The sequence below is a fragment of the Psammomys obesus genome, unplaced genomic scaffold, assembly GCF_907164565.1.
Source record: "Psammomys obesus unplaced genomic scaffold, mPsaObe1.curated_primary_1811, whole genome shotgun sequence".
Lineage (NCBI taxonomy): Eukaryota > Metazoa > Chordata > Mammalia > Rodentia > Muridae > Psammomys > Psammomys obesus.
In genome coordinates, this window is record NW_026591598.1 from 19,429,677 (window position 1) to 19,456,306 (window position 26,630).

At 50.4% G+C, this 26,630-nt stretch overlaps 1 protein-coding gene across 1 annotated transcript in view; it reads right to left on the reverse strand.

Annotated features, from left to right (window-relative positions):
- The window catches only part of Fhad1 (forkhead associated phosphopeptide binding domain 1), a 97,110-nt gene that overhangs the window by 20,104 nt on the left and 50,376 nt on the right, over positions 1-26,630 (reverse strand). Inside the window, exons 14-25 of the mRNA XM_055611447.1 lie at positions 22,613-22,683; positions 21,662-21,802; positions 17,107-17,214; positions 16,757-16,864; positions 13,796-13,903; positions 12,768-12,872; positions 8,561-8,734; positions 6,382-6,607; positions 4,193-4,277; positions 2,380-2,486; positions 951-1,110; positions 517-643 (exon numbers count right to left, since the gene is read on the reverse strand). Of these exons, the coding sequence (XP_055467422.1) occupies positions 517-643; positions 951-1,110; positions 2,380-2,486; positions 4,193-4,277; positions 6,382-6,607; positions 8,561-8,734; positions 12,768-12,872; positions 13,796-13,903; positions 16,757-16,864; positions 17,107-17,214; positions 21,662-21,802; positions 22,613-22,683 (1,520 nt within the window). The remainder of the gene's footprint in view (positions 1-516; positions 644-950; positions 1,111-2,379; positions 2,487-4,192; positions 4,278-6,381; positions 6,608-8,560; positions 8,735-12,767; positions 12,873-13,795; positions 13,904-16,756; positions 16,865-17,106; positions 17,215-21,661; positions 21,803-22,612; positions 22,684-26,630) is intronic.

Consider the following 26,630-nt stretch of genomic DNA (forward strand, 5'->3'; position numbering starts at 1 on the left):
CACACACACACACACACACACACACACACACACACACACACACACACAAAGGGGGAAAGGGAGAGAGAGACAGAGAGAGAGAGGGAGATTAACAAATTGAAGAACTAGCAAAAAATAATTGCCTACCAGATGGAGGTATGTACATGTTGTGTGTTTGGAAGTATGCATAAATAAACACAATCTATTCCCCATAACCCTCTGCGGTACGACTGTCATTCTCAGACGGGGGAGCCCGTGCACACTGACCTCCCTAGGGCCACAGACTTTCTACGTGGAGGGATTGGGACTCCAACCCAGGCCAACTTGATCCAAGGCGCATAGCCAACCACTGCCCGTTCATGATGGCAGGAAGGGAGAGCAAAGAGCTGCTGACACCGGTCCACTGTTGCTAGTGTAATCCTGGAGACTGTGGTCGTGGGTGGAGGGCTCTGTTTTACTTGGTCATTGAGCAACACTCTCGGGAAAGAAAGCTTAAACCTTGGGCTGTTGGAGCTGCCTGGACCCCTAGACACTGACCTCTTGGAAGCTGGAGAATGTGTCTGTGTGGACTGGTTCTATCTGCATTGAGATGTCACACTTCTGGCTCAGATTCCTAGGCTTCTGCTCCGTGCTCAGCTGGGGTCTGGGTTTCTCTTGGGAAGCCCTGGGCAGAGAGGGGCGTCATGGGTGTCAGGCAGCCCAGGGCCCTCAGACCTTTGCATGCCTCCGTAACCTGGAAGTAAAACTATTTCCACAGGTGACAGTTCTTTCAGACTTCCTGCATTAAAGCCTAGCCCAGTTACCTGGGAGAATGCGCATGCCAGAACAAAGCACAGCTGTTTTAATTAATGAGTCTAGGAAGCAATGAAACACTACCATTCATTCATCTGTCTGATTTAACCAGCCTTTACTGAGCCCTCTCTGTGCCAAAAGCCTTGGGGTGGTCATGCCACGTGGATCCCTTCCCACACCTGAGCGTCTCCTTGAGGACTTTCAGTTCCCTGTCTTTCTTCTCCAGAAGGCTATTCATCTGCGCCATCTTCGCCTTGAGTGCGCTCAGCTCCATCTTCTGCTGCTGCACCAGGGCCACGTGTCGCTCCAGCTCCAACTTCTGCTTCTCGCTTAGGTCCCCTGGGAGTGACAGGAAGTTAGGTGGCGAGTAGTTCCCCACTTCAGGTCTCTGCCGTGGACTAGCTAACAGCCCTGGAAGGTCCACGAGGCAGGTCCGCCCCAGGGTTCCCAGCGCTTCTAGTGGTCCCCAGGAGCTCTGCCAGAGCCTTGGCATGTGACAGAGGGGGGCACAGCAAGTTCGCCGATTCTGCCTCAACCACCAAAAGTGCCCTATCCCCTCCCCAAGTCCCTGCGGTCTTTTGGGACACTCTGGCCAATGTTCACCTGCCCGCTTCTGGGTCTTTTTGTTTTCAGACAGGGTCTCATGCGTCCTACACTGGTCTTTATATGGCCAAAGATGACCTTGAACTTCAGATCTTCCCATCTCCACCTCCTCAGTGCTGGGGTACAGGGTGTGAGGCCAGGCTCACTTTCCTTTAGTGCTGGGGCCTCACGCAGCCTAGGCAAGCCCTCTACCACCCAAGCCTCATGCCCGACTGCTTTCTGCCCAGCGCTCTCAGGCCCCTGGAGTCTCCTGGGCTAGGTGCCTGCCAGGCGCAACAGCGTTCCCTGCACAGCTGGCACAGACAGCTGTTCCGCTCCTCACTCTCCCTGGCAGAATTAGTTCTGGGTGCCTCGGTGCCCTCTTGATTGGCAGCCCACTGCACCTCACTCCCCTGCCTCCCTCTGGCTCAAGCCCTACTTCACTGCTGGCATTTACTGGGATGCTGACGTGGATAGACTGGCTGTGGTGGAGTTCTGGTTTAGGGTCCACTGCTGTGGAGAACCTACACCAAGGCCCTTGTGCTGCCTTAAATCTTCGGTTGCTGGCTACGGGAGAATTACTGTTGGCACCCCCCCCACACACACACACACACACAGATGAGGACGATGAGGCTCAGAGAGGTACAGTCTTGTCTGAAGTCAAGGGCCTAATGGTGATCTTTCCCACCCCTACCCTGGGTAGCTGTTGAGGAAGGAGGTGTGCGGCCTTTTTGCACAAGGAAGAGGAAGCATGCGAGGCCTCTCTACACTGCCCCCAGGGTCTTGCAAAGGACCTGGCCCCCAGGGGAACGCCACTACTGCCTTCCCAGGGGTGAAGATGCTCTGCAGCAGATGATATTGATGCTCAAGGTCCACCAAGACTGTGTGATCCCGGGGTGACAGGGGCTACAGGCACACAGGAACTCAGGTCCACATGAGGCTTTGGGACCAAGGTTGCTGACTCTTTGCCTTCACTTCCTTCCTGAGTGGGTCAGGGTGTCAGATGACCCAGGAACTCGTACCAACCTCTCAGGTCTGACATTCGGCTGTGGGCTTCACTGAGGTTTGTCCTCAGCCCCATGATGATCTCCTGCTGAGACAGGATTTCCTTCTGAGCAGTCAGCAAGTCATCTCTGCAATGTAAGAAAAACAAAAACAAAAACAAAAAAACAAAACAACAACAACAACAAAAATAAACAGGCCAAGTCAGCTGTGGCCAACTCCCCAGTGACTTCCCAAAAGATTAGATAGGAGGACACAGAGAAAAGACTCAAAATGCCTGGGGATGGACCCTGGGACCACAACCCAGGCAGGGGACAGGCAGCCTTTAAATACTCCAAAAGAACCTCATTTTGATGCACTTTTACTTAGCACACTATGAGAAAGAATGAGGGGTCTGGTGGGATTGGACTGAGGTCCACTAAGGTGTAATGAGGGTGTCAGCCAGTTCTGAAATGGGTCCTGTCAACACAGATGGACATGCCAGTGAGGTTTTGTGGAAAGAGGGTGGAAGACCGTTTGGGAGCTCAGGACTTCCATGAGGATGGGGAAGAAGACCAGGAGACAATAAGGGCTTTCTGTTCATTCCCTGGCACGCTGAGACCCTGAGTGGCGGGAACCAGACATTAAGGAGATGCAGGAATGATAAGAAGACAGACTTCCTGTGCCGCACACGGCAGGGGCGACTTTGACACTGTGAGGATTGCTGTTTGCACTGGAGGGGTGTCCCCCAGGACAGACACTCATTAGGGACCACAGCATGCGAAAGGGGAGAAAGTCAAGGGAAGCTGTATTTTGGAGGGGGTTTTATTTTGTTGTTGTGTTTTGGAGGGAGTCTGAGGGGCCTGAACAGAAAGACATGCTTCGGGGTGCGCTTGTGTTGGGGGAGGAATGGCATTGTGTAGAAGGTCTTGCCACTTGCCACTCTCCACCAAGCCCCAGCTCTTCTCACAGGGGTGCCTCTGTCTTTCTCAGAGAGATGGATTAAGCCTTCCTTCTTCACATATGGCTTTGCAGGAGCCTTGTGGACTGTTCTACTCATCACTTGTTTAATTTTCAAGGCTTCACACACACAAGGCAAGTGCTCTCTCACTGAGCTATATTCCAAGCCCCTGTGCTGTGTTTTGGGCCCCAGGCTTGTTTCCTGTGTTCACTTCGGAGGGCTGGGCTCACAGGTGTGGGTCCCTACACCTGGGCACTGACAGGTTTTGTTTTCTTTCAAATTGTCATTTCCTCAAGGTTCAACAGACTTTTTGACCCTTAGGGAGGGTTGGGAGAGGGGACCGCGTGAGTTAAGGTCAATTAGTCCAATCTGCTTTTCCCTCCTTATATCTTCTTTATTTTGTGTGTGAATGTGTGTGGGCGCTTACTTGCCACATTGCACCTGTGGGGACAGCTTGGGGAGAGTCACTCTTCACCATGTGGGTTCTGGGGATCAAACCCATTGTCAGGCTCGCTGAGCCACCTTGCTAGCCAGAGTTTTAGTGCAACCTGTTAACCCATTCCAGGCCTCTACCCTTTGTAAGCAGTCTCCACTGTCAACATGGATCAAAAGATAGAGACCCTTCCCAGAGGGGTTCAGGAAGCAAGGCCAACCACAGCGCCAGCTCCCAGTCACCAAGCTGCGGGCATGTCCTTCCTACAGAGGCAGCCGCTGAGGGAGGCAGCCTGACTCACCAGGACTGCAAGGCCACCAAGCATGGAGTTGTGATCTGAACAGACAGCTGCCCGGGTCCTCCCACCGCATGGTCCTCCTTAGCGGCAGGGACTGGGAAACCTAAGAGCAGCAACAGCATGGATCTGACCTCGTCCCAGCGTCTCCGGTGCTCTTGGTACTTACATCAGGTGGTCGCACGCGATTTCTTTGTCACTGTTGTCCAGCGGGGTGTCTGCTGTGGACTCCTGGGGCACGTCCTCCTTTTGAGCTGTGTGCACCAGAGGGACACGTCAACATCATCACAGGCCATATGCAGTGGACTTTCCCTTTTCCCTGCCCTGTGGACACACCTGTGTCTCTCACCACTCACTGGCACTTTCTCTACCCTGAAACTCCTTACATGTGTAGCTAAGGCTGAGGCTGTCTCTGTGTGTGAAGTCTGGCTGTGGCTTGTGTCCTCTGAAATGATATGTTGACATTTGATCCCCCTGTGAGGACTTAGAGGAGTGCGGAGATGAGGCCATCATGGCGGAGGATCCTGGTGGAGACCCAGGATGCCAGCTTCAGAAGAGGGACAGAGACTACACACACTTACATGCCTTGTGTCTTGTGATTTTCTACCTCCTCCCATTATAAAAACAAAACCAAACCAGAGTCTCCTGGGCGGGAGAGATGGCTCAGAGGTTAAGAGCGCTGGCTGGTCTTCCAAAGGTCCTGAGTTCGATTCCCAGCAACCACACGGTGGCTCACAACCATCTATAATGGGATCTGGTGTCTTCTTCTGGTGAGCAAGTGTACAAACAAGACAGAACACTGTATACACAATAAATAAATAAATCTTAAAAAAAAATAAAAGAAACCCAACCAACCAAACAAACAGAAAAATCAGAGTCTCATGTAGCTCAGGCTGGCCTCAAACTTGCTATGTAGCTGATGATAACTCTGGACTTCTAATCCCCTTGCCTCCACCTCCCAAGTGTTAAGGCGTGGAACACCACCAGATCGTGTTTTCGTGGTGACAGATCAAACCAGGGACTTCCTGGGCCAGCACTCTACCAACTGAGCCATACCCCACACCCCTTCTCTCTTGACATGTGACACCCTAGGTTTTCTCAGGACTCTGCTGGCAAGGCCATCACCAGAAACACACTTTCCACCTTGAACCTAACCTCCACCTAAACTGCTTCTTTTTCATCTGACCACTCATTAAATACTGGTCCAGCAACAACAGAAAACGAGCTAATATGGCTATGAGCTCTCCCTGGCTACTGGGTGAGGCAGAGGTCATCAATGACACCCACAGACAAGAGAGCAATATGGGAATGAGGGATCTGATGCAAATGGCCAGGCCAAGCCCTACTGAGGGGTCACATCTCTCTTTTTAGACAAAACTCTTAAAATAATCTGTTTCCTAGCTTCCTGGCTTCCTCACAAACTCCGTAGCCCACTGTCCTCTGCTTTCCAGTTCTTACTCATTTGTTTCTTTACTTAACAAACACTTATTTTCAATGCCTGCTTTATGGCAGACAACCACCTCAGGATGGAGATGACAAAGATGCTGTCTCCCTTAGGTCCCATTGAGCAGCCTCACTCTTACCTGGACTCTGAGTCAGGAGACAGAACTTGCTCTGTGCCCTGCTTGTCCCGAGTCACGGTTTGGGCGCTAACTTGGTTACTCATAGGGATACTGGTTGGCTTGTCTATCGTGGATCTCCAGAGGAAGCTGAGGCATCACATGTGCACAAATGAGAAGGCTGTATGAATGATGCACAAAAGTGAGCCTGAGCTAACCCTCTGTGTCTCCCACTGGAGGCTAGCTCACCTCTGGAGGGTAGACACTTGGCTGTGAGGTGGGAGGGGAATGAGGCAAACAGTGGCGGGAGTTAGCTAAGCCGGGCACCCTGCCCCCAGGCAAAGCCTACCCAGTGCCAAACATCAACAGTGCTGATGTTGAGGCCTCTGCGTCCAGAATTTTCCTCCCAGAGCTTAGTGTCTGTCATGAGTGACCTAGGTCATTTAAGGTGAGCGAGTGGCTTAATTGATTGCTGTTTTTAGCCTCTTTGGGTTTGTTTTGTAGGAGGCTGGTCCCTGCTGCCCAGGAATGCTGTTAGTAAGGTCACAGTGGCCAGAGGCATAGAGAAGGCCCTGGACTGTCATTTTCATGTGGAAAAGACAACTCCACGAATAGCTCTGGCTGCCCTCGTGCCTCGCCAGCTCACTGGGTTGGCACAAAAGATGTCCTAACTCATTGTCATTACTTTGGTTCCCTGAGGCCTCGGAGGGCTTCCAGTGTCATGTGCAACGAGGAGCAAAGAGAGAATGAGGGAGGCTTTCAGAGGAGCCCGCGAGGGAGCTGCTCTTCCACGCCCTACCTAGTTCATTGTCTTTTAAGTTTGCGATGTCCTCTTCTATCTTCCTGTGGTGCTGAGTCACTTGGCAGAGCCTTTCCTCTAGGCTCACGATGGTCTGCGAGTGCTGTCTGATTTGCTCCTTGTACTCCGTGATCTCCTCTTCGAAGCCATGCTTCTGGGATTCCCGCTCATCCACCAGCGCCTTCATCGACTGCTCCTGCAGCTTCAGCTGCTGCTCCGTCCTTATCTGGGGAAACACTCTAACCTCAGGAGCCAGATCAGATGGCAGCAACCCGCCTCCTCAACGCTCACCGGTGCAAGGCTGCCTCCCACCTCAGAGCCTCTGCATGCCCTGTTCCTGTTGGCATTCTCCCTGCCCCCAAGGGCTGCCCCACTGTCTTCCAGGTCTTGGCTCTAACCAACGTCACCTCCTTGGAGGCATCTTTCCAGACATGTTGGTAGAAGAGCCCCAGACAATTTCTATTTTAATTTTCTTGTCCCCACACCTGGAGTGGCCTTGTTTTTTTGTTTTTCCCTGCAAGTCTCTGAGCTCCATGCAACAGAAACCTTGCTCTTTTACTGGTATGCCCACAGCACCTAGACCCAGATGCTAGATGAAAAGTAATGAGTGGTGTGTGTGAGCTGAAGAGGAGGCCCAGGAGGCTGTTCCAGAGACCTGGTTTCAATTCCCAGCACCCGCATGGCAGCTCACAATCATCTCTAACACCAGTTCCAGAAGACCTGGCACCCTCCTCTGACCTCCACGAAAACCAGGCACACAGGTGGTGCACAGACATAGATGCAGGCAAAACACCCATATGTTTAAAATAAAAATAAATGTATCTTTAAAAGATTAATAAATGGATGAACAGTTGGACCAAAAAAAGCAAACCGATTTGTATTTCTGTGTGTGTGTGTGTGTGTGTGTGTGTGTGTGTGTGTCAGAAGACAACCTTGTGTGTCATTCTTCAGGTGCCATCCTGGAATTTACCAGTAGGCTAGGTTGGCTGGTCAGCAAGGCCCAGGGGTCTGCCAGTCTTGGCCTCCCCTGTGCCAGACAACATGCAGGCACTGTAGTTCTTATCAGCTAAAATTACCAACAGAGGCTCTTACACAGAAAATCAGACAGAACTTGTAAGTACCCTCCATATTCTGAGTCCTTTTTGACATCTCAATCCCAGACCCCTCCGACTCCTCCTACGTCACCAGCCCCGCCTTCCTCGGCCCCTGCCCCGCCTTCCCTGTCTCCTGCCACACCTTTCTCGGCCCCTGCCCTGCCTCCCTCGTCTCCTGCTCCACCTTCCTCGGCTCCTGCCTCTGCCTTCCTCAGTTCCCGTCCCACCTTTCTTGGCTACTGTTCTCTTCTAGGGATGTGCTGGGCCTCCCAGCTACCCATGAGCTTGGATGTTTTGCAATCTCTTCAGATCCCCAAATTTATTTTATTGAGACAAGGTCCTTATCAAGTTACCCTGTTGTTCTTACACTCACTTCGTAAGTCAGGCAGACCTCAAATGTATCTCTCTCTTTCCTCAGCTTCCAGAGTGGCTGGGATTACAAGCCCATGCCACTAGGTCCAGAAATAATAATTTCTCAAACAGGGCTGATTTTTGCCTCTGAGAGACATTTGGTAGTGTCTGTGTCAGCTGGGGATATGGGAAGAGTGCTGCTTACTGTGCACAAAGCACAGGACAGTCCCTGAGGAAAAAAAGGATCTGGCCCAGAAGCTGCTCACCGCTCCCCCCCAACACAGCCCAATTCTCCTGATACTGTGTCACAGTTAGGATTTCTATTCCTGTTGATGACACCACAGCCAAAAGCAGGTTGTGAAGGAGAGGGTTAATTTCATCTTATCATTCTCCACTGCTGAGGAAATCAGAGCAAGAACTCAAGCAGGGCAGGAACCTAGAGGCAGGAGCCGATGCAGAGGCTGAGGAAGGTGCTGCTTAAGGCCTTGCTCCCCTTGGCTTGCTCAGCCTGCTCTCTTATGGCTCCCAGGACCACCAGCCCACAGGTGGTACTGCCCAACCAAGAGAGCATGCGCCACAGGCTTGCCCACAGGTCACCTGGTGGGGGCATTTTCTCAAGTAAAGGTCCTTTTTTCTCCCAGGTGACTCTGGTTTGTGTCAGGTTGACCTAACACTAGCCAGCACATGTTGTAATCTTCCATGGGGGAGGGCTTACCATTTTCAGATCAACCCACCATTTTCGTCTTGGTTGTTTCAAGCTCGGCTAATGTTTCGTTTAACTTCAGGGAGAGGTTGTCAGCTTTGAGACTTTCAGCTGTCTTCATCCGCTGAACCTCCTCTACCATGGCCAGGGCGTCGCTTAATTTATTATTTAAGATGTCCTCCTTTTGCCCCTTTAATTCTATCTCCTAGACAAACAGCAAACACCAAATTAACAACATGTGGGATTAAATACTTACTCTTCTCCCTTAGCCCCTGTGCCTTCAGAAAGGACACAGACACCAGTCTGTTGAGGATTCCTGAGACCAAAGCCCAGGGATTTTCTGGAAGGTTCCAATTACTGCAGAACTCTCCTTTATCTTCACAGAGATCTGTCTCCTTGTGATATCTGATCTCTGAGCCTCATTCTGTCACGGGGAGTGCTTGACTAAATTTTATTTCTCTTTTATGAGACAGCCCTTTAAATATTTGAGGAGGGCTTGTCATGTCTCTCTCTAAATCTGTCTTCCAGGATGAATGTGCTAAGTGTCCTTAGCTTCCACCACACGATCTGGAGATGCCGCCCCCCCCCTTCACTCCAGGTCTCTGGCCAGATTGCATCCCAGTTGCCAAGTCCTTGGCGTAGCTAATGCCTCCCCTCAAAGCACGTTTGTTACAGTCCTACTGCCCCCTTGGAGACCCTGTACCAAGCACTGGAGTATAGGCACAGAGTTCATGTATTTCTGAACTGAGCCATGCATCTGGTCTGTGTAAGTTGGCCTGCTGTCAGCCATCTTTGTTCCATACCCACAGGTCTGGAAGAGAACCCCTTTCAGTTGTCTTTGCTCCGTATCCATAGATACTGTAGAGACCATGTTGGCCATCTTTGCGTCATGCTAATAGGTCTAGAGAAGACTCACTGTCTGCCATCTTTGTTCCACACCCACAGAGCCGAAGCTATTTTTCTTCTCTATTCTCTCTATCTGGTTTGCTTGTGTAAATGACATTAACGTTCTTTTGTTTTGTTTTTCTGTTTTTTGAGACAGGCTTTGTCTGTCTCTGGTTGTCCTGGAACTCAGAGATCCATTTGCCTCTGCCTTTGAGTGCTGGGATTAAAGGTGGGTGACACCTCCCCCTCCCCCCACCCCCCAGACATCAACCTTTTGATTGCTCTATTGTAAATACAAATGAAACTGTGTGCAAATAAGCCTCTTCGGTCTGGCTAGATTTTTTTTCTTTTTTGAGATATGGTCCTATGCAGTTCCGGACTAAATCTTGAATCCCCTCAGTGGCTTAGGATGACCATGATTCTCTTACCTCTATCTCCCAAGTGCTGGGACTAGAGGCACGTGCCATCAAGCCAGGTTTATGTGGTACTGGGGACCGAACTCAGAGCTTGCTGCATGCTAGGCATGCACTCTTCCAGCTGAGCTAAATGCCGTTGGTAACCTTTCTGAAGCTGGCTATTATGACAGCCTTGAGCTCTTAATCTTTTCCATGTATCTGATAATTACCTTCTTTTGAGAAACTTCTATTCAGGGGACTGGAGAGATGGCTCAGTGCTTAAGAGCATTGGCTGTTCTAGCAGAGGGCCCGGGTTTGATTCCCAGTATCCACATGGTGGCTCACAATCATCTGTAACTCCAGTAATGGTCTCTTCTGGCCTCTGCTGGCACCAGACACACATGCAGGTAAAACACTCATACACACATAAAAAAATAAGATTTTTTTTTTTCTAAAGATAGAAAAATATCTATTCAGGTCAGGTGTGGTGGTGCTAGCGGATAATTCCAGCTACTTGAAAGGGCTGAGAGGCCAGAGGATGGCAGATTTGAAGCCAGCCTGGATTACATAGCAAGTTCAAGTTCAATCTGGGCAAATTAATGAGACTCCATTTCGAAAATAAAATAAAACAAAAAAAGAGTTGGATGTAGGTTAGTGGAAGGGCCCCTGACCAATATGTGTGAGGACCTGGGCTCCATTCACCAGTACTAGGAAACAAAACAAGCCAGTCCAGCAGGCACCTGGTGAGTGTTTCGGCTGGGTGTTTCAGTTGGCAGTCTTCCCACTGAGCTATTTAAATTCTTCAGATGGTTTAACCGATTCTCTGACCTGTGTCTTGAAAGCATTTCCTGCCCCATTTGGGGTTGTATCTGGTCACTGTTTCCTGTGTCTGGAGGAAGCTTTTAACTTGTCCATTTGTGTTTTTATTTCCCAGGGCTTGGGGGAACGCCCAAGAGAACCCCTGCCAGTGCCACACGGGGCTTGCTCTGCAGCTCTGCTCTCTGTGCTGGTGCATGGTGGGTTCCTGTGGGGTGGCATGTTACTGCTTCCCTTGATGTGTGGTGCCATCGGCCAACTCTGAGCTCCCCTAGCTAATGGCTCTGCTGTCCTGATCTAAGGCTGCTGTTACGGGTGTTCCCTGTTGCAGAATTCTCTTCGTGACAGCCTCCATGGAGGTTCTCTGTGGGGTTGGCACCAGAAGAGTTTCACCTCTGTGAGCTTGCTTGACTTTTAGCTGTGGGCTTGAACCCACAGCTAGCTAGGGTCTAGCACAAGCCAGGCAAGCACTGTGTCTTTGAAGTCTATCTTTAGCTCTCTTTTTACTTTTTATTTTGTGATAGGGTCTTCCGCTTTGCAGCCCAGACTGGTCTTGAACGACCTCAGCCTCCTGAGGAGCTGGGATTACCGGCTTGCGCTAGTAGCCCTGCTGTGCTTGCTCCTTTTCTGTGTAGCGACTGCACAAGCAGCAGGCTTTTCCTGGCCCTGAAACTGCTGGGGATAAAATTGTAGCTTATTTCTTGATTCATGATATACTTTAAAAAAAGATTTACTTTTATGTGTATGGATATTTTGCCTGCTGATGCGTCTGTGTACTACTTGCGTGCTGGTGCCCGTGGAGGCCAGAAGAGGGCGTTTGGATCCCCTGGAACTGGAGCTATGGGTAGTTGTGCGCTGCCACGTGGGTGATAGAAATCTAAGCTGGGTCCTCCGTCAGAGCAGCCAGTGCTTTTAACCGCTGGGTCGTCTCTCCAGCCCTGACATGTATATGCACACATATGCGCATACGATGACTATGGTGTATACGATGTAGATGTTTAAATTTACATTAGTCTCATTACTAGCTTGTCTCCTCTAACCAACTTAAATTCCCTTCTCCGCCCACCCCTTGCTGACCTATCCCTTCCCGCGGTCACTTACTAACGCATCCCCACCCCTCACCGACTCCTTCTACAGCATTCCAGATTTCGTCATTTGGGAAACAGGGTAAGAGATGGCTCCTTTGGTCAGTTCTCAGTCGGAACTCCGGGTCTCCACACTGGAGGGTGGCAACACTGAGTTCTTGCTTTGCTGGACTCTGCCTTCTCTGGATACCCATCCATGAGTTAAGGCCTTCCATCAAAGTGCGGTCCAGAGCAGTTGTGCAAAGCCAAGAGGCTTGCTTAATGTTGTTTCTCACTTAGGTGATCATTTTCAAGATGCTCCGGAGCCATTTGCATAGCTTGTTAAAAATACAGATTCCAGAGCCACCCTGTATCCGGGACACTTGAAACACACGCATGCCAATGTGTGGGTGCCTGAGCTAAAGACCTCCCATCTCAAATGGAAGCAAAGAGACTTAGATGCCCTTCTTGGTCCAGCAGGCCCTGAAGATCCTTTCAACTCACACTCGCCTATTTAAATTTAACTCTCATTTGCCAGGTAGGATGTTGTTCGCCTCCTTTGACTGAGATATTGGCCAAGGAGTGTGTGCCTACGTATATAAAAGTGTGTGTGTGTGTGTGTGTGTGTGTACGTGTGCACACGCCCCTTACACGATGGGAACCCAGGATGAGCAAAGGATACATGCGGTTTGTGGGATCGTGGGCAGCCACGTCTTTTTTGCCCACCAAGTCAGAATTGTGGGTCTTATCAGAAACACATTTCATTATAGTGGAAGAAGTGGGTGAAGAGGAAGGTTTAGGAGTCCTGGGTTTGGATCCTGCCCCTGCACATCTGACAGTCACATGCGTGGCTGGCACACGAAGCGCGTACTGTGGGCAGAGCCGTCTATGTGATCAGCAGCTGTGTCTCACCATGACAGAGTGACCATATTTCATAGGTGGGAATACCAAGTCCCAGAGGCGGTAAGGAACTTTGCTAAAGTCCCACAGCTGGAAAGGAGCAGAAGGATTTGAACCCTGGCTGCAGGGCCTGGCAGGTCCGTGGGAGCGATGGTCACCTCATCTCTGACACCCATACCTCTCTTTGCTTGGTCAGGCAATTCATGAGGTCCTGGATTCTCCTCTTTTCACTCTCTAGACTGTCTTTCATTTTGAGTCTCTCGAAGGTCATGCTGTCTGAGATCTGGAAGTCAAGGAGGGGGTTTGAGGGTGAGAGCAGGAGAAAGGGTATGGTAATTTGATTAGGGTCGGATAGGTGTTAGCCTTGTTGGAGGAAATGTGTCACTGTGGGTGGGCTTTGGGGCTTCCGAAGCCCATGCCAGGCCCAGGCTCTCCCTCTCTGCCTTGGATCAAGGTGTAACTCCCAGCTACTGCTCCAGCACCACAAGTGCAGCCATGCTCCCACCATTCCCCCTCCGTGATGATAATGGACTAACTAACCCTTTGAAACTGTAAGCAAGCCCCTGATTAAATACTTCCTCTGAGGAGGATTGCCTTGGGCATGGTTTCTCTCCACAGCAGTGGAACACTGACTAAGACAGAGGGTGAGCTCACTGCAAGGGGAGGCACCATCAAAACCATTGATTAAGGTTTGGGGTGAGAGCCTGCCAGTGGCTGAGGTGAGAGGATACGAAGAGTCTGGAGAGCAGGGAGGCATGTCTCAGTTAGTCTTAGGAGCATAAAGAGGGAGGGGCTCCTTTTCCTGATTCCTGGGCTGGCATCACTAAAATGACACGGTCACCATTGTTCAGTACTGGGCGCTGACCTGGTGAGTGTTGGCACCTGGACAGGTTCACCCTGGGAAGTCCCTGGCTTTTGGGAGGTGGGGCAGGGTGCTCGGAACATATTTCCTGTTCCGGCAGGCACAATTCCTGGTAGCTTCAGGGAAAGGATATGTACTTTACATACAGCAACCTTTGTCCCACAAAGTGTGCAAGAGTTTAAATTCCCATATTTCTGAGCTCCAGGGATCCTCCCGGGTCTTTTAGTGGGTGGCAGGTGTTGGCCACTTCCGGCAGAGGTGCAGCAGCAGTGTGGCCATGGGACCGCAGGGTGGCCAGGCACACCTGGCTGGAAGCCCTCCCAGAAGGCCCTGGCTGCGCCTACCTCCTTCTGCTGAGTCAGCTGATTCTCCAGGTCTTGTGACTTCCTCCTTTCTGCCTCCAGCGTTTCCCATGCTTTTTTCTTCTCATAAGCCATGTTGTTCTCCAGGGCCTGAAAGGCACATTCAATCTCAGCATCCAAATTAAGCCTAACAGTTAAGATGGGCATCCATGTTACCCCCAGGACGACCTCACCCCCCTCCATGGTACCCCTATGTGGAGCTGCTGCTAAGAACCCTTTGTATAGACAAGGAAACCTGGGGCCAGAAGTGGTGGGGGCTCAGGGTCGCATCACGGGAGGCCAAGGTCCTGAACACAGCAAATGGGCAGGCTGTGTTCAGAGGCTCTGGGAGCTGACCAGCAACGCGTGAAGCAGATTTCTGAAGAAGAACTGGTTTTGGCAGGACAGAGGTGTGTGGGGATAAATGAGCCAGTTACCACTTTCTAGATTTTTCTAGAATCGAGGAGGTTCAGGGTGAGACTTTCAGGGATGCCCAGGAGGAGGGAAGAACTCTGGGTTAGCATTCTTCTACCCCTAGCCATGAGCTTCATCTGGTCCATTTCGTGCTGCTGTTACTCTGCTAATGGACTCACGGCAGGTTGTACCCCAGAGAACAGAAACTGTGGTCCTGGCGGTCCCCTCAGCTTTCACACACTCTTCCTTCCACACCCAGGCGTTTGGAACTTGAAACATGACTTGCACTAACTGGAGAGGATTAGCCTTCTGAAGGCACTTATTCCACAGGAGGTGGAGAGGAGCCACGCCCACACACACCTTTTGAGATAAGTTTTATGAGGTTCATATATGTGATCCCAGCATGTGGGAGGTAGAAAAAAAAAAAAAAAGAGGATCAGGAGTTCAAAGATTATCATTGGCTATATTGTGAGTCTGAGGCCAGCCTAGGGTAATAGATCCTCTGTTAAAACAAAACAAAACAAAACAAAACACTCCAAACCAACAAATAAAAGAACAAAACCAAACACCTAATAAACAAACAAAAAGCCCAGCGGAGGTGTCTTGATTCTTTTCGGGAAGAAACTACAGTCAGGCCCTGTCAGAGGCGGCCTGACCCTCTGAAGAAGTGGTGTAAGCCTAGCCCGTTCTGCATGATGCTTTTTTTTTTTTTTTTTCCCTTAAGGCAGAATCTTACTGTGTAGCCCTGGTTGGCCTACAACTCTAAATGTAGATCAAGATGGCCTCAACCTCACAGAGCTCCTCATGGCTCTGCTGCTGTCTGAGTAGAGATTAGAACTGTGAATCACCATACCCTGCTCATACCCAGAGACTTAAAGTTTCCTGACTTGCCCCCATCAGCTTGGAATCTCTAAATTCCTGGATGGCACCTGACTGAGGTGACTCCATGGCGACCACACACACACACACACACACACACACACACACACACACACACACACTCAACCTGCTTCCTTACCCTGCCTGGAGACATAACTCAAGGACAAACCTTGGCAACACTGTTGACAGAGCACTGAGGAACAGCTGTGTGAGGACCCATTTGAAAACATCTCCCTGGAGCCACATTGGATTGTCTGGGTGGACTTGCATGGGGGGGGGGGTGGATACTCCCCTATCCGCTCCACCCTGGCAGGGCAGGCAAGCATTCTAGTTTGAGGAGGGAGGGTTGTCAGGTGGGGGCAATGCTCGAGTCCAGGGAGACGTGGCTGTGGTGACCCTGACCGTAGCTACCACAAATCAGTGGAATTATCTCTGGCCTTCATGGCCCCCTTCCAAGAAGGGAGGTACCGATAAACTCAGACGTGTGTCCTGAGTGGCTACAGAGCCTGCATCCTCAGGGAAAGCACCAGCGCAAAGAACCTGACACTGACCACAGCTAAATGCAAGCTGACAATGCAACAGAGCTTTCCTGTGGGTGAGAGTCTGGGGTGCAGCCACTGAAACGCAGCATCTTTAAGGAGGGATGGAAAGCCCTTCCCCACTGTTCCGTGGCTGGAGGGATGGCATTTGATTCTGGCTGAAGGACTTCAGGAAGAAGGCAGGTGATGAGCTGCAAACTACAGAGCTTAAGGAGTTGGGCACTCACCGGAGTAGACATGGGCTCAGAGGATTCTACTCTAACCACTCCTGCTGGATCAATTCCAGAACCCCCCTCCTCCAAAGTAGAAATGATGGCCAGAGTTTTTGACTTTTCAGGAGAGAATGGAAATCTGGATTTTCAAATACAATTTATGAATCCAAACTAAAACATTCTAGGTACAACACATCTGCAGGCCCTTTCATCCACTGTGACCTTCTGCAGCACAGAACAGGCACTGGAAGGGGATCCAGGCCAGGCTTCCATCCTGCTGTGCATGGCAGGGGACAGGGTTGGGGCTGGGGCTGGCTGGGAAGGCTACAGGGGCGGGTGCCTCCTTGTTAAGCATCTGGACCGCTATGTGGAAGAGGAGGCCTGAGCTGGGTCAATGATGGCCACCTGTCTGCCAGAAAGAGCTGGACTCACCCCAACCTAAGACAGACTTCCTGCCAGCCCTGGGCTTCCCTGTGCTGGGGGATGAGGACGACTTCGGATGCTGATGCTGAAGATGAGTGGGTTTAGGACATTGTTGGGCTGTTCTCCCAAGATCCCGTCATCCCCATTTGCTATTTCAGGGCAGGTGTGTGCCACCGCGGCCCAACCTGTGTTCTGTGCTGTCATCCTTGAGTCAGAGCCCTAGTTGGCCTCAAATTCACAGTGATCCTCTCAGCCTCCTGACTGAAGTGACCTCAGTGTTGGGGTGATGGGAAGGAGACACCACAGCTGGCTCATCACATTCAAAAAATTTTTTTCTTTCTCTCAACTGGTTGGCAAGGCTACATCTCCATGGCTCTCTTCCAAGTCCTTTATGCTTCTCCCCAGTTGCAGCGCCCAGGCCAGGACAAACAGCACGGGGCAGCACCCCCACACTCTGCCTGCAGTCCCTCCAGCCGGCCTCCCCATGTTCGGCGTACCTCCTTTTGACAGGCCAAGTAGCTCTCTAGCTCACGGACTCGAGCTTGCACCTTCTCCAGGGCCTCCTGCTCTCTGTTTCTCTCCTGAGTGATGCTCTCTTCCAAAGCCTGCAAGCCAACAGCTGTTGTGGAGTCCCCCTGTTGCCATGGCAGGAAGTGTACTCTCCCTGGGCTCTATCTGCTCTGCGTTCCCATACTCTGCATGCCTCACCCGGGCCTGGCAGAAGAGCCGGCGGTTCCCTGGCCTCTGAAGACGCAGGTCTGTGTGAGACCCTCAGAGGGACCCTGACGACTGTAGGTCCTGACTGATATTCTGGGCAGACTTAACTCCCTGTCTCTGGACTGCTTACCTTTTTCTGGTAGGCCAAGCGACTCTCTAAACTTTGGGCTCTCGACTGCTCCCCCTGTAAAGCCTCCTTTGCTTTGTTTTTCTCTTGGACAATATTTGCTTCCAGGGCCTGCAAGTCAAGGACCCTTGTTAGACAGACCTGGTTTCCATGGCAGGAAAATGGACTCTGCCAGGTTCATGCTTCCGTCCTTACCACATCCTAAAGAGGATGTGGACATTAGTTTATGGACTGGAGCATGGGGTCTGGAGTGGGGTGGGAGGGCAGGTGAGGACCCTGGATGGAGCCTCGCCAGCTATGGGGCCTGGCAGCTGAGAGTCCATGCATAGAAGCCTCGGTTTCCATATCTGTACAACAAGATGAGTATTAACTCTTCCTGCATTGGGCTGATGTGGGGAAGGAGTGATAGAATGGCCAACTCGAGATTCTCGATGGAGTGACAGCCATCTGCCTCCACTCTGCACAGGAGGAGACAAGCTTCATTAGAGATATTGGGGCATTGGCCTCATTTACTCTGAAGTCTGTGTTCTAAACCAACATAAGACAGACTTCCTGCCAGCCCTGGGCTGATGGATGAAGGCGTCTGGGTGGTGGGACTAAAGATGAATGAGTTTAGGACCAGGGTTAGCAAATAGCCTATAGGCATGCACTGCCCCTACCCCAACACTGCTGCTTTATAAATAAAGTTTTATTGGGACACTCCATGCCCACTGTTGATGTGTGGTCTATGGCTATTTCATTATTTATTTATTTATTTTTAACAAGAGCAGGGCTGCGAAGTCACACACAGACCGCAAAAATGACAGCATTTATTATCTGGCTCTGTGAAGGAAGGTTGTTGGCACTGGTCTACAACAGAAAGAGTGTGTGCACAAATTAAGAAGGTGCCGTTCAGGTCTCTAATTAAAAAAAAAAATGGGTGCTGGATCGATGAAGGAGGCTGACATTTATTTTGCCATTGGGGTGGGGGAAAAGTCTTCAGAGCAGCTAAGATTCATGGGAGAGAGGCTGAGGGTGAGCTAAATGTGTGCTATTTTTAGAGAGAGTAAAATGAGGGGTATCAGAGTATGGGGGAAGGGTCACTTAGAAGCCAGCACAGTGCTGGGGAGATGGCTCAGCCCATCCGTAAAGCATTTGCCTTGCAAGCGCAACCTGAGTTTGTGCCCAGCTTTCACTTAAAAACAGGTGTGGGGCTTGGAGAGATGGCACAGGAGGTAAAATGTACAAACCGAAGGCTCAGAGTTTGGGTCTCCAGCACTGGCTAAATGCTGGGTGGGTGCCACAGTCTGCCTGTAATTACAGTGCTCTGAAAACAGAGCAGAGGGAACCCTGGGAGCAAGCAGAACAGTTGGCTGTATCCGTGAGCTCTGGGCTCAACTGAGTGACCCTGACTCAGTCAATAATGTGGAGTGTGATCGTGGAAGACTCTTGGGCCTCTACAGTCAAGTGCACAGCATGTGTGAATTTGGACTCCCAGATGCACTCAAGTTGCAAGCTTATGCTCACCCCCATATACATCCGGATATGCACAGCCACATTTTGCATACCACACAGAGACACACACTTAAAAAGAGCCAAGCACGATGGTATGCGCTTGTAACTCCAGGACCGGGGAAGAGACAGGTGGATTCCTGGGGCTTACTGGCCAAATAGTTCAGCCTGCTTGGCAGGTTCCAGGCCAGTGAGAGACCCTGTACCAAAAACGAAACAAAACAAAACAACAACAACAACAAAAAAAAACAAAAACAGGGAGGGGCTGGTGGGATGGCTCAGTGGGTAAAGATGTTTGCTTGCCAAACCTGACAGCATGATGTGATTGTGTCTACACACACACACACACACACACACGGACTAAGGCCCACAAATATTCTTTTAGATGACTCTCTGGGGTCAAGCTGGACGGGAACCAGGGTGGACATGACAATGGCAATCTGGCTAAGTGTGGATGTCACTTTGTGTCCTCTCTGCCACATACATGCTCTTGACACCGTGATGTTCTGCCCAGTGTGTGGGGTCCAGCACATCCAAAACTGAGCCAAAGTAGCCCCCTCCTTCCTCCTAAGAAGCTAAACACAACTACTGTACAAGGCAGCTTCTGAAGGAGTGAATCTGTGGCAGCGATACCCGACACCCAGGTCTGTTGCTAGCGCTAACCTATTCGGAACAGCTCGGGCAGGGAACCAGCTGGACGCTCCCCAGCAGGTACGAAACCATGGAGAGAAAGTGTGTCGCGTTGCATAATGGAGCCAGTAGGGAAGGACCGAATGACAGTGTTTGCAGAGAGACAGGCAGAACTGGAAACCATCATGTCAAGGGAAAGAAGCCAGACCCCGAAAGACCAGCATTTTTTTCTCTCATGTGTGGAACTGATGAGATGGGACCAAGCTTCGGTCCACAGGCTGTACCAGGACCTATGAGTCCAATGCTAAACTGTACCTTTATTTTAAGAGTGATGAGTTTTATTTGTTTGTTTGTTTGTTTTTGAGACAGGATCTTTATGTATTTCTGGCTGGCCTGGAATTTATCATGTAGACCAGGCTAGCCTCTAACCCCCAAAGATTTGCCTGCCTCTACCCCCCGAGTTCTGGGGTTAAAGGCGTGTGTCACCATGCTCAGCCCTATTTTGTGTTTTCTCACACCTGTGGAATATAGATTGTAGCATGTGACATGAAAGCCAAGGGGACTATTTAGGGAAAGAGGGTCCTGGAGGGAGGACATACAAGGGTAATGGGGAGAATGTGGTCAAATTAGAATATTATATAGGCACAAAAATGTCATAATAAAACTCACTATTTTGTGTACAAAATACTTTTTTTAAGACTCCTTCCTTCTTTCAGGCTTTTTCCTTTTTGAATGTCAGGCATTCTGTGATAGCAAGGAGAAGGCTGATAGGAACAGCAGCCATCGTCAGTCTTACTTTCGAGAGAATCATACACAATTTTTGGCCGATGGTTCTCCCATTTTACATCCTCCACTTGACAAAAGGCAGAAAGGGGGCTGTCAAGATGGCTCCACAGGTAAAGGTGTCTGCTGCTAAGCCTGATGACCTGAGTTCGATTCCCAGGTCCCACATGGTGGAAGGAGGAAGCTGATTTCCACAGGCTTTCTTACACACACACACACACACACACACACACACACACACACACAGGAAGTGGATGTTAACCGAAGGCTGGAGAGAGCCTGGGGAACAGGTGTGTGACAGAGAGAGACTGTCCAAGTTGGGAGTCCCTGAACTGGAGCCGAGCCAACAAGAGGTGGTGAAGCTGTGGAAGGCCTTGTCCTTCACTGAGGAGAGAGAGGGAGTGCTTGGGAGGGGAAGGGGTCCAGCAGGTCGGGCACGATGTGCACAGCCCTACACACACACTCTGATGGTGGCTATCAACTATGGCTGTGCTTTGGAACGTCACAAAGCCCGGAGCCTGAGCTGCACTCTCACCTTTGTCCCCAGAGTCTAAACGACGCAGTTTATTAGCATATGTTCATTATGCATAATATGGGTTTCATTATGAAATTTACATATGTATATAATGTATTTTGGTCATAGTCACCCCGTTACCCTCTCTTTATTCCCTCCGATCCCCTTTCTCTTCTCAAGTATTCCCCACTGTACTTCATACCCTCCCTCTCCCCATCTCTCCCTCAAGCATAGCTGCCCATGGGTCCTCGGGAAGGGGCAGGGCCTTGTGTGCTCCTTGTCCCTTCCAGATGTCAACAGGCCCAGTCTTGCACTGGCCTTGTGAAGGTGGTCACGGCTGTGAAGTCTAGTCTGTGACACAGGCTACTTCTAATACAGCATCTGATTAGAGTTACTATCCTTGGGACACCCCTGGGAAAGCCCCGGGTCCTCCTGTGTGTCTGGGATGCAGATCTGGGGTGCTGTGAGCCTCTGGGGGGCTGTCCGTGCTGTGAAGTGGACGCTGCACCTCAGCTCAGATGGACCCTCAGATAGGTCAGGCACCCTACTTGGTGTGCGAGTCACCCGGGAGGCCTTTCTGCTTGGCCTGGCTTCTAAATGGGTGAGCAGCAGTCTGGGCCAGTTTGTTTGCCCAGCTACATATCGAGAGGGGAAGAAAAGCTGACGTGACCTGAAGCCGGTTTTGCTTACACCTGGTCTCTCCCTTCCGTACCAGGATCTGCAGCAGCGCCTCCAGCGTTTCCTGAGCTGTCAACATGCCTGCCTCGTCCAGGTGATCTTTCCGTGTTGCCTTCTCTTTTTAAAGTTCTTGTTTTGTTTTTTATATAACATGTGTGGGTGTTTTGCTAGAAGAGGGCACCAGACCCCCCCGGAAGTGGAGTTACAGGCGGCTGCGAGCTGCCATACCGTGCTAGGAAGCAAGAGCGGCGAATGTTCTTCACCACCGGGCCATCTCTCTAGCCCACTGCTTTGAGTTTCAGAACTGAATTATTCAGCTTGTGTAACCCCTTTAGAACCAGCACACCAGTCCAGACACTGGGGAGGCTGCTGTTCAGCACAGAGACCCCCCGTGGCCTATGGTAAGTCCCCCCCACCCCCCTCAATTCCCAGGCTCAAAGGAACTGCCAGGGACCACCTTACCTCCTTCTCTTCTGTCAGCTGCTGGATTCTGGCTTTCAGCTTTTCCTCCTGTTCCAGCTTCTCCTCATTCAGCTTCTCCTTCTCAGCCAGATGTTCCTGCTGCAGAGACTGCTGACTTTCCTGGGAAACTCTTACCTGGACCTGCATGGAGAGAAAAGCCAACTGAAGCCCAGAGCTGAGAGACTGAGGAGTCCTTTTGCCACTTACAAATTGTTCATATTCTAGGTCTCTGTAAAAGCTCCTTAGAAATGTGGCTGGACCATATTTGGTCTAGAGAAGAAACCGGTGAGGAAGTCTCCATGCTCTGGTTCTAGATAGAAATCCCTGCTCTAGTTAATTCTTCATGTTTTCCCATTCCGGACACAAGGCATCACAGTGCCTGCATCTCATTAATGAGATGCTGAGGGGGAGCTTTTAGTCCAGTGCATGGAGTGTAAGCAGCAAGCGCTCAGTAAACTGTAGCCAGAGGGTCAGGAGCCTCGTGTTTTTGATCTTTGTCCAATCAGTTGTGTGGTGGTCAGATTATCACCAACCTCTCTCAGAACACTGATGTCCGTGTCTGCAGGATGGGACTAAGGGGCTGAAGTCCACGGCCAGATCTGGTTCACCATTGTGTGACACTTAGCATGTGGCATTCATGTGGAGAGGAAAGGAGGACTCGACAGAGCCACTGTTCTCCTTCCAGGGTGTGGGTCCCAGCCTTGGTGGCAAGTACCTTTATCCACTGAGCCACCTCACTGGCCCTTTTGGAGTTTTTTACAGAGGAAATCAAGCACTGTGGCTATCCCAGGAGGCCAAGTAGGGGACTGTGCCCTGTGCTTGTCTGTTCCTTTGCTGGTCATCTCAGACCATTTGTCTCCTGCAGGAGGATGGGGTCCAACTCGCCCACAACATGAAAACAAATTCAGATTCACAGTTTGGGGAGTGGGAGAAAAGAACTTAAAAACTCACCCGAAGTTCCTGGGTCTGCCCTATAATTTTCTTGTAATGTTCTAGAAGATACATCAGGCACAGAGAGAAGCCTTAAAAAGAGGGGTACGAAGAGAGGTAAGTGTCTGTTTATCTCCTTGTGCATGTTTCTCTCCCTCCCTTCCTCCTTCATTTCCTCTCTCTCTCTCCCCTCTCTCTGCCTTTCTCTTTCTCTTTCCTTCTTGTTTTCCCTTTTGAGATGTGGGCTTGCTATGTAGCCCAGGCTGGCCTTGAACCCGTGATCCTTCTGCCTCAGCTTCCTAAGTGATAGCAGTTCACCATGCCACCACATCCAGCGATGCATAATGACGTATCCCATAAAGACAGGACAAGCTGTCACCCAGTACATTTTATAAATGGTTGTTAGATGGCCTAGGCGCATCTATGAGGTGTGTATGGCCGCTTTGGTAGACACTAAAAATCTATCAATAAGGCACCATTTCCTGTACGAAAATCCAGAGGGACAAAGTTTTCGAAGCCACACCCTCCTAAGCCTTACAGTGTGGTCTGAGTGACAAGTTTGCCTGACAGATAAGAAACACCCAGGGACCACAGGTAGCACCCAAGTGACAGGGAAGGACAGGGGAGTGTGAGGGTCTCCACAGAGGGGCCGTTCGGCCGAAGAGGAGCCGTTTGGCCGAGGAGCCACTCGGTGTGGGCAGAGTGTTAGGGAGGGCATTCCAGAACAGAGCACGAGGCTGGCTGAGTGAAGATGGCACCAATACCTGGGTCCTAGATCCCGGGAGCTGGGAATACATAGAGAAGAGACTGTCAGTGTGCTTAGGTTAAGGATTCTGAGGTGGAGGTTATTCTGGGTTATCTGTGTAGACTCAACATGATCATACTGTTATCATAAGAGGGAGACAGAAGAGCCTTGATGCCAGACAGACAGACAGACAGATGAGAATAGAATAAAAGTGATAGAAGCAGAGAGATTTATTTATTTATTGACTTACTTACTTATTTGTTTGTTTTTGAGACAGGGTTTCTCTGTGTAGCCCTGGATGTCCTGGAACTCACTCTGTAGACCAGGCTGATCTTGAACGTTGGGATCCACCTGCCTCTGCCTCCTGAGTGCTGGGATTAAAGGTGTGTTCCACCACTACCAGGTTAATAGATTTTCTAAATTATTATTATTTTATCTCATGTGCATATGCGTTTTACATCTGTGTATGTCTGTGTACCATGTGTGTGCCTGGTACCCATGGAAGCCTTTGAAGCTTTAGAGAGATCCGAAGGTATCTTTATATTGCTGGCTCTAAAGATGGAGAAAAGTCTAGGTCTGGTGGCATAGGCCTGTGAGCTAGCTGCTTGGGAGGCTGAGGCAGGAGGATCACAAGTCCCAGGTGAGTCTATGCATGGAGTCAGTTCAAGGCCAGCCTGGGCAAGTTTGTGAAATCTTGTTTCGAAAGCAAAAGTAAGCTGGGTGGTGGTGGCACACGCCTTTAATTTCAGCACTCGGGAGGCGGAGGCAGGCACGTCTAAAGTTTGAGGCCAGCCTGGTCTACAGATTGAGTTCTGGGACAGCCAGGGCTACACAGGGAAATCCTGTCACAAAAACAAACCAAACAAAACAGCAGAAGAAAGGGATGGCTGGGATGTAGCTTAGTGGCAGTGTTTGAGTAAGGTCTTGGGTTCCAGCCCCCATACCAAAGGAAAAAAAAAAAGGAACAAAGAGAGAAGGGGCCATGAATGAAGGAACGGAGCTCTAGAAGCTGAGAAGGCAGTGGGTGGGGGAGGTGGGTACCCTCAGAACCTGCAGAAGGAAGCAGCCTAGCAGCTCCGTGACTTGGTCCCATAAGACTGGTCTACACTGTTGGCCTCTAGTGGCCTCTTGGTGATTTGTTGGAGCAGCACACAGCAAAAAGATGAGAGGATGAAAATGGGTAGGGACTAGGGAGGAGTGGAGTTTCCCTGGACAGATGAGGGGTGGAGGGGAAGAAGGAAGGTGAAGCCGATTGGGAGGCTGAATATCTGAAGATCATTTCTGACAGGCCTGGGGGAGGATCCTAAAGCATACTGTCCTGATTTTAATGGCTCTGACTTGCACGGAGCACCCCCTGCCCCCACGTGCCTGGTGCTCTGGGAATCGGATGAATGCCTCACCACAGAGGCACCCTGTCATCACCCAGACTGACAGACAAGCTCTGAGCCCAGTGGCTGTCTGTGGCAGGTCCGGGACTCCAGTCAGTGTGATTGCAGGCTCTGACTCATGGAGCTGAGGAGCTAGCTGCTCTGGAAAGAGTGAAATAAAAGCTGGGATGGCTAGAGAGGAAGGGTTGACAGGATGCCTTCACTTAGTGTTACAGGCATGGTAGGCCAGCCCTTCCTAGCTATGGAGACTGTCTCCTGCTCTATAGGGTCTTTAAAAGCTTTCCTGGCCTTTGTCAATGTCAGAAGTATCTTTTTTCTTCAGCCCATCGGAAGAACGAAAAGAACTCCAGACACGGCCAGATACCCTGAGATATTAGAGTCTCCTGCTCTGACTTAGAGGCAGGAAACTTGCTGGTAGCCAGAGGGATGCCCAGGTAAGTCACAGTTGGTGTTCTGAGTTAGGTTGCAGATGCAGGCCTGAGAGAAAAGGATGAGGAGCAGCAGCCAGCTCTGAGACGCCTGGAATCTGAACTCTGGAAGGACTCCAAAGGCAACTAGCTGGTCAGGGAGGAAATGGACACTAGCTGTGGACAGGACCAGTCTAGGCTCTCAGTCACCCCCTGTCACCCAGGAGCCAAAGAGAAGGGCCGAATTATGGTTGGGATCTACAGAGAATCAAAGGGAGAGGGGAGAGATAGAAGGTGAAGTGGAGAGGGATTGCCAGCTCAGATGCTGTGGCGGGTTGAGTAGGTAAGGCCCCCATGGACTCATGTGTTTGAATGCTCGCCCTATAGGACGGGTGGCCTTGTTGGAGGAAGTGTGTCACTGTTGGAGGTGCGCTTTGAGGTCTCCTTTGCTCAAGCTATACCCAGGGTGCCACACATGTTCCTTCTGCTGCCTTCAAGATCTAGAACTCTTGGCTCCTTCTCCAGCACCATGCCTGCCTGCACCCTGCCATGCTTCCCGCCATGATGATAATGGACTAAACCTCTGAAACTGTAAGTCAGCCCCAGTTAAATGTTTCCCTTTATAAGAGTTGCCGCGGTCACGGTGTCTCTCCACAGCAATAGAACCCTAACTAAGACAGATGGTGAAATGTGATCATGTTGAGATCTTGCCTTTAGGAAGAGAGAAGAGCAAGATTCCATCATATTTTCCGTTACAAAAGCTTAAGTGTTCATTACAAAAACCCAAAGGTTACAGAAGTTGATCACGGGGAGAGCTCACAGCTCTAGCTTCAGTTCCGCCCAGCAGCCACTGGCAATCATTGCTGAGGCTGGAGAGGTAGCCCGGGTGGTAGAGCATTCGCTGAGCCCGTACGAGGCCCTGGGCTCATCCAGAGTGTGAACTGGCTGTTGCGTGAACACCTCACACCGCAGTGTTTGGGAGGCGTAAACAAGAGGACCAGAGGGTCAAGGCCATCCTCAGCTGCCTATCAAGATGGGGGCCATGAGTCACATGAGACTGTCTCAAAAACTGACAGTCACAAAGCTGCTGAACAACTGAATGAAAGTAGAGGCCTCTGTGATCTGTCCTGTTGCCATGGCATCCCATAGTTTCATGTGCTCCCCTCTAGCTTTTTCTTCTGGTTAGCTACTAACATTTAAAAACATTAAAAAAAAACAAAAAACAAACCCAAAACCAAAAAACAACCCAAAAAAACAAACAGACAAAACAAAAACAAAAACAAAAACAAAAACAAAAAAACAACCCAGGAACATAGTTTGCGTATTGTTTTACAACTTGATTCTTTTCTTCTTTTTCTCTTTACACAGGTTCTTACTATGCAGCCCTGGCTGTCCTCTAGCTCAGACAGCCTGCCACCTCTTCTTCCTGACTGCTGGAGTGACATCTATCTTCCTTCCTTCCTTCCTTCCTTCCTTCCTTCCTTCCTTCCTTCCTTCCT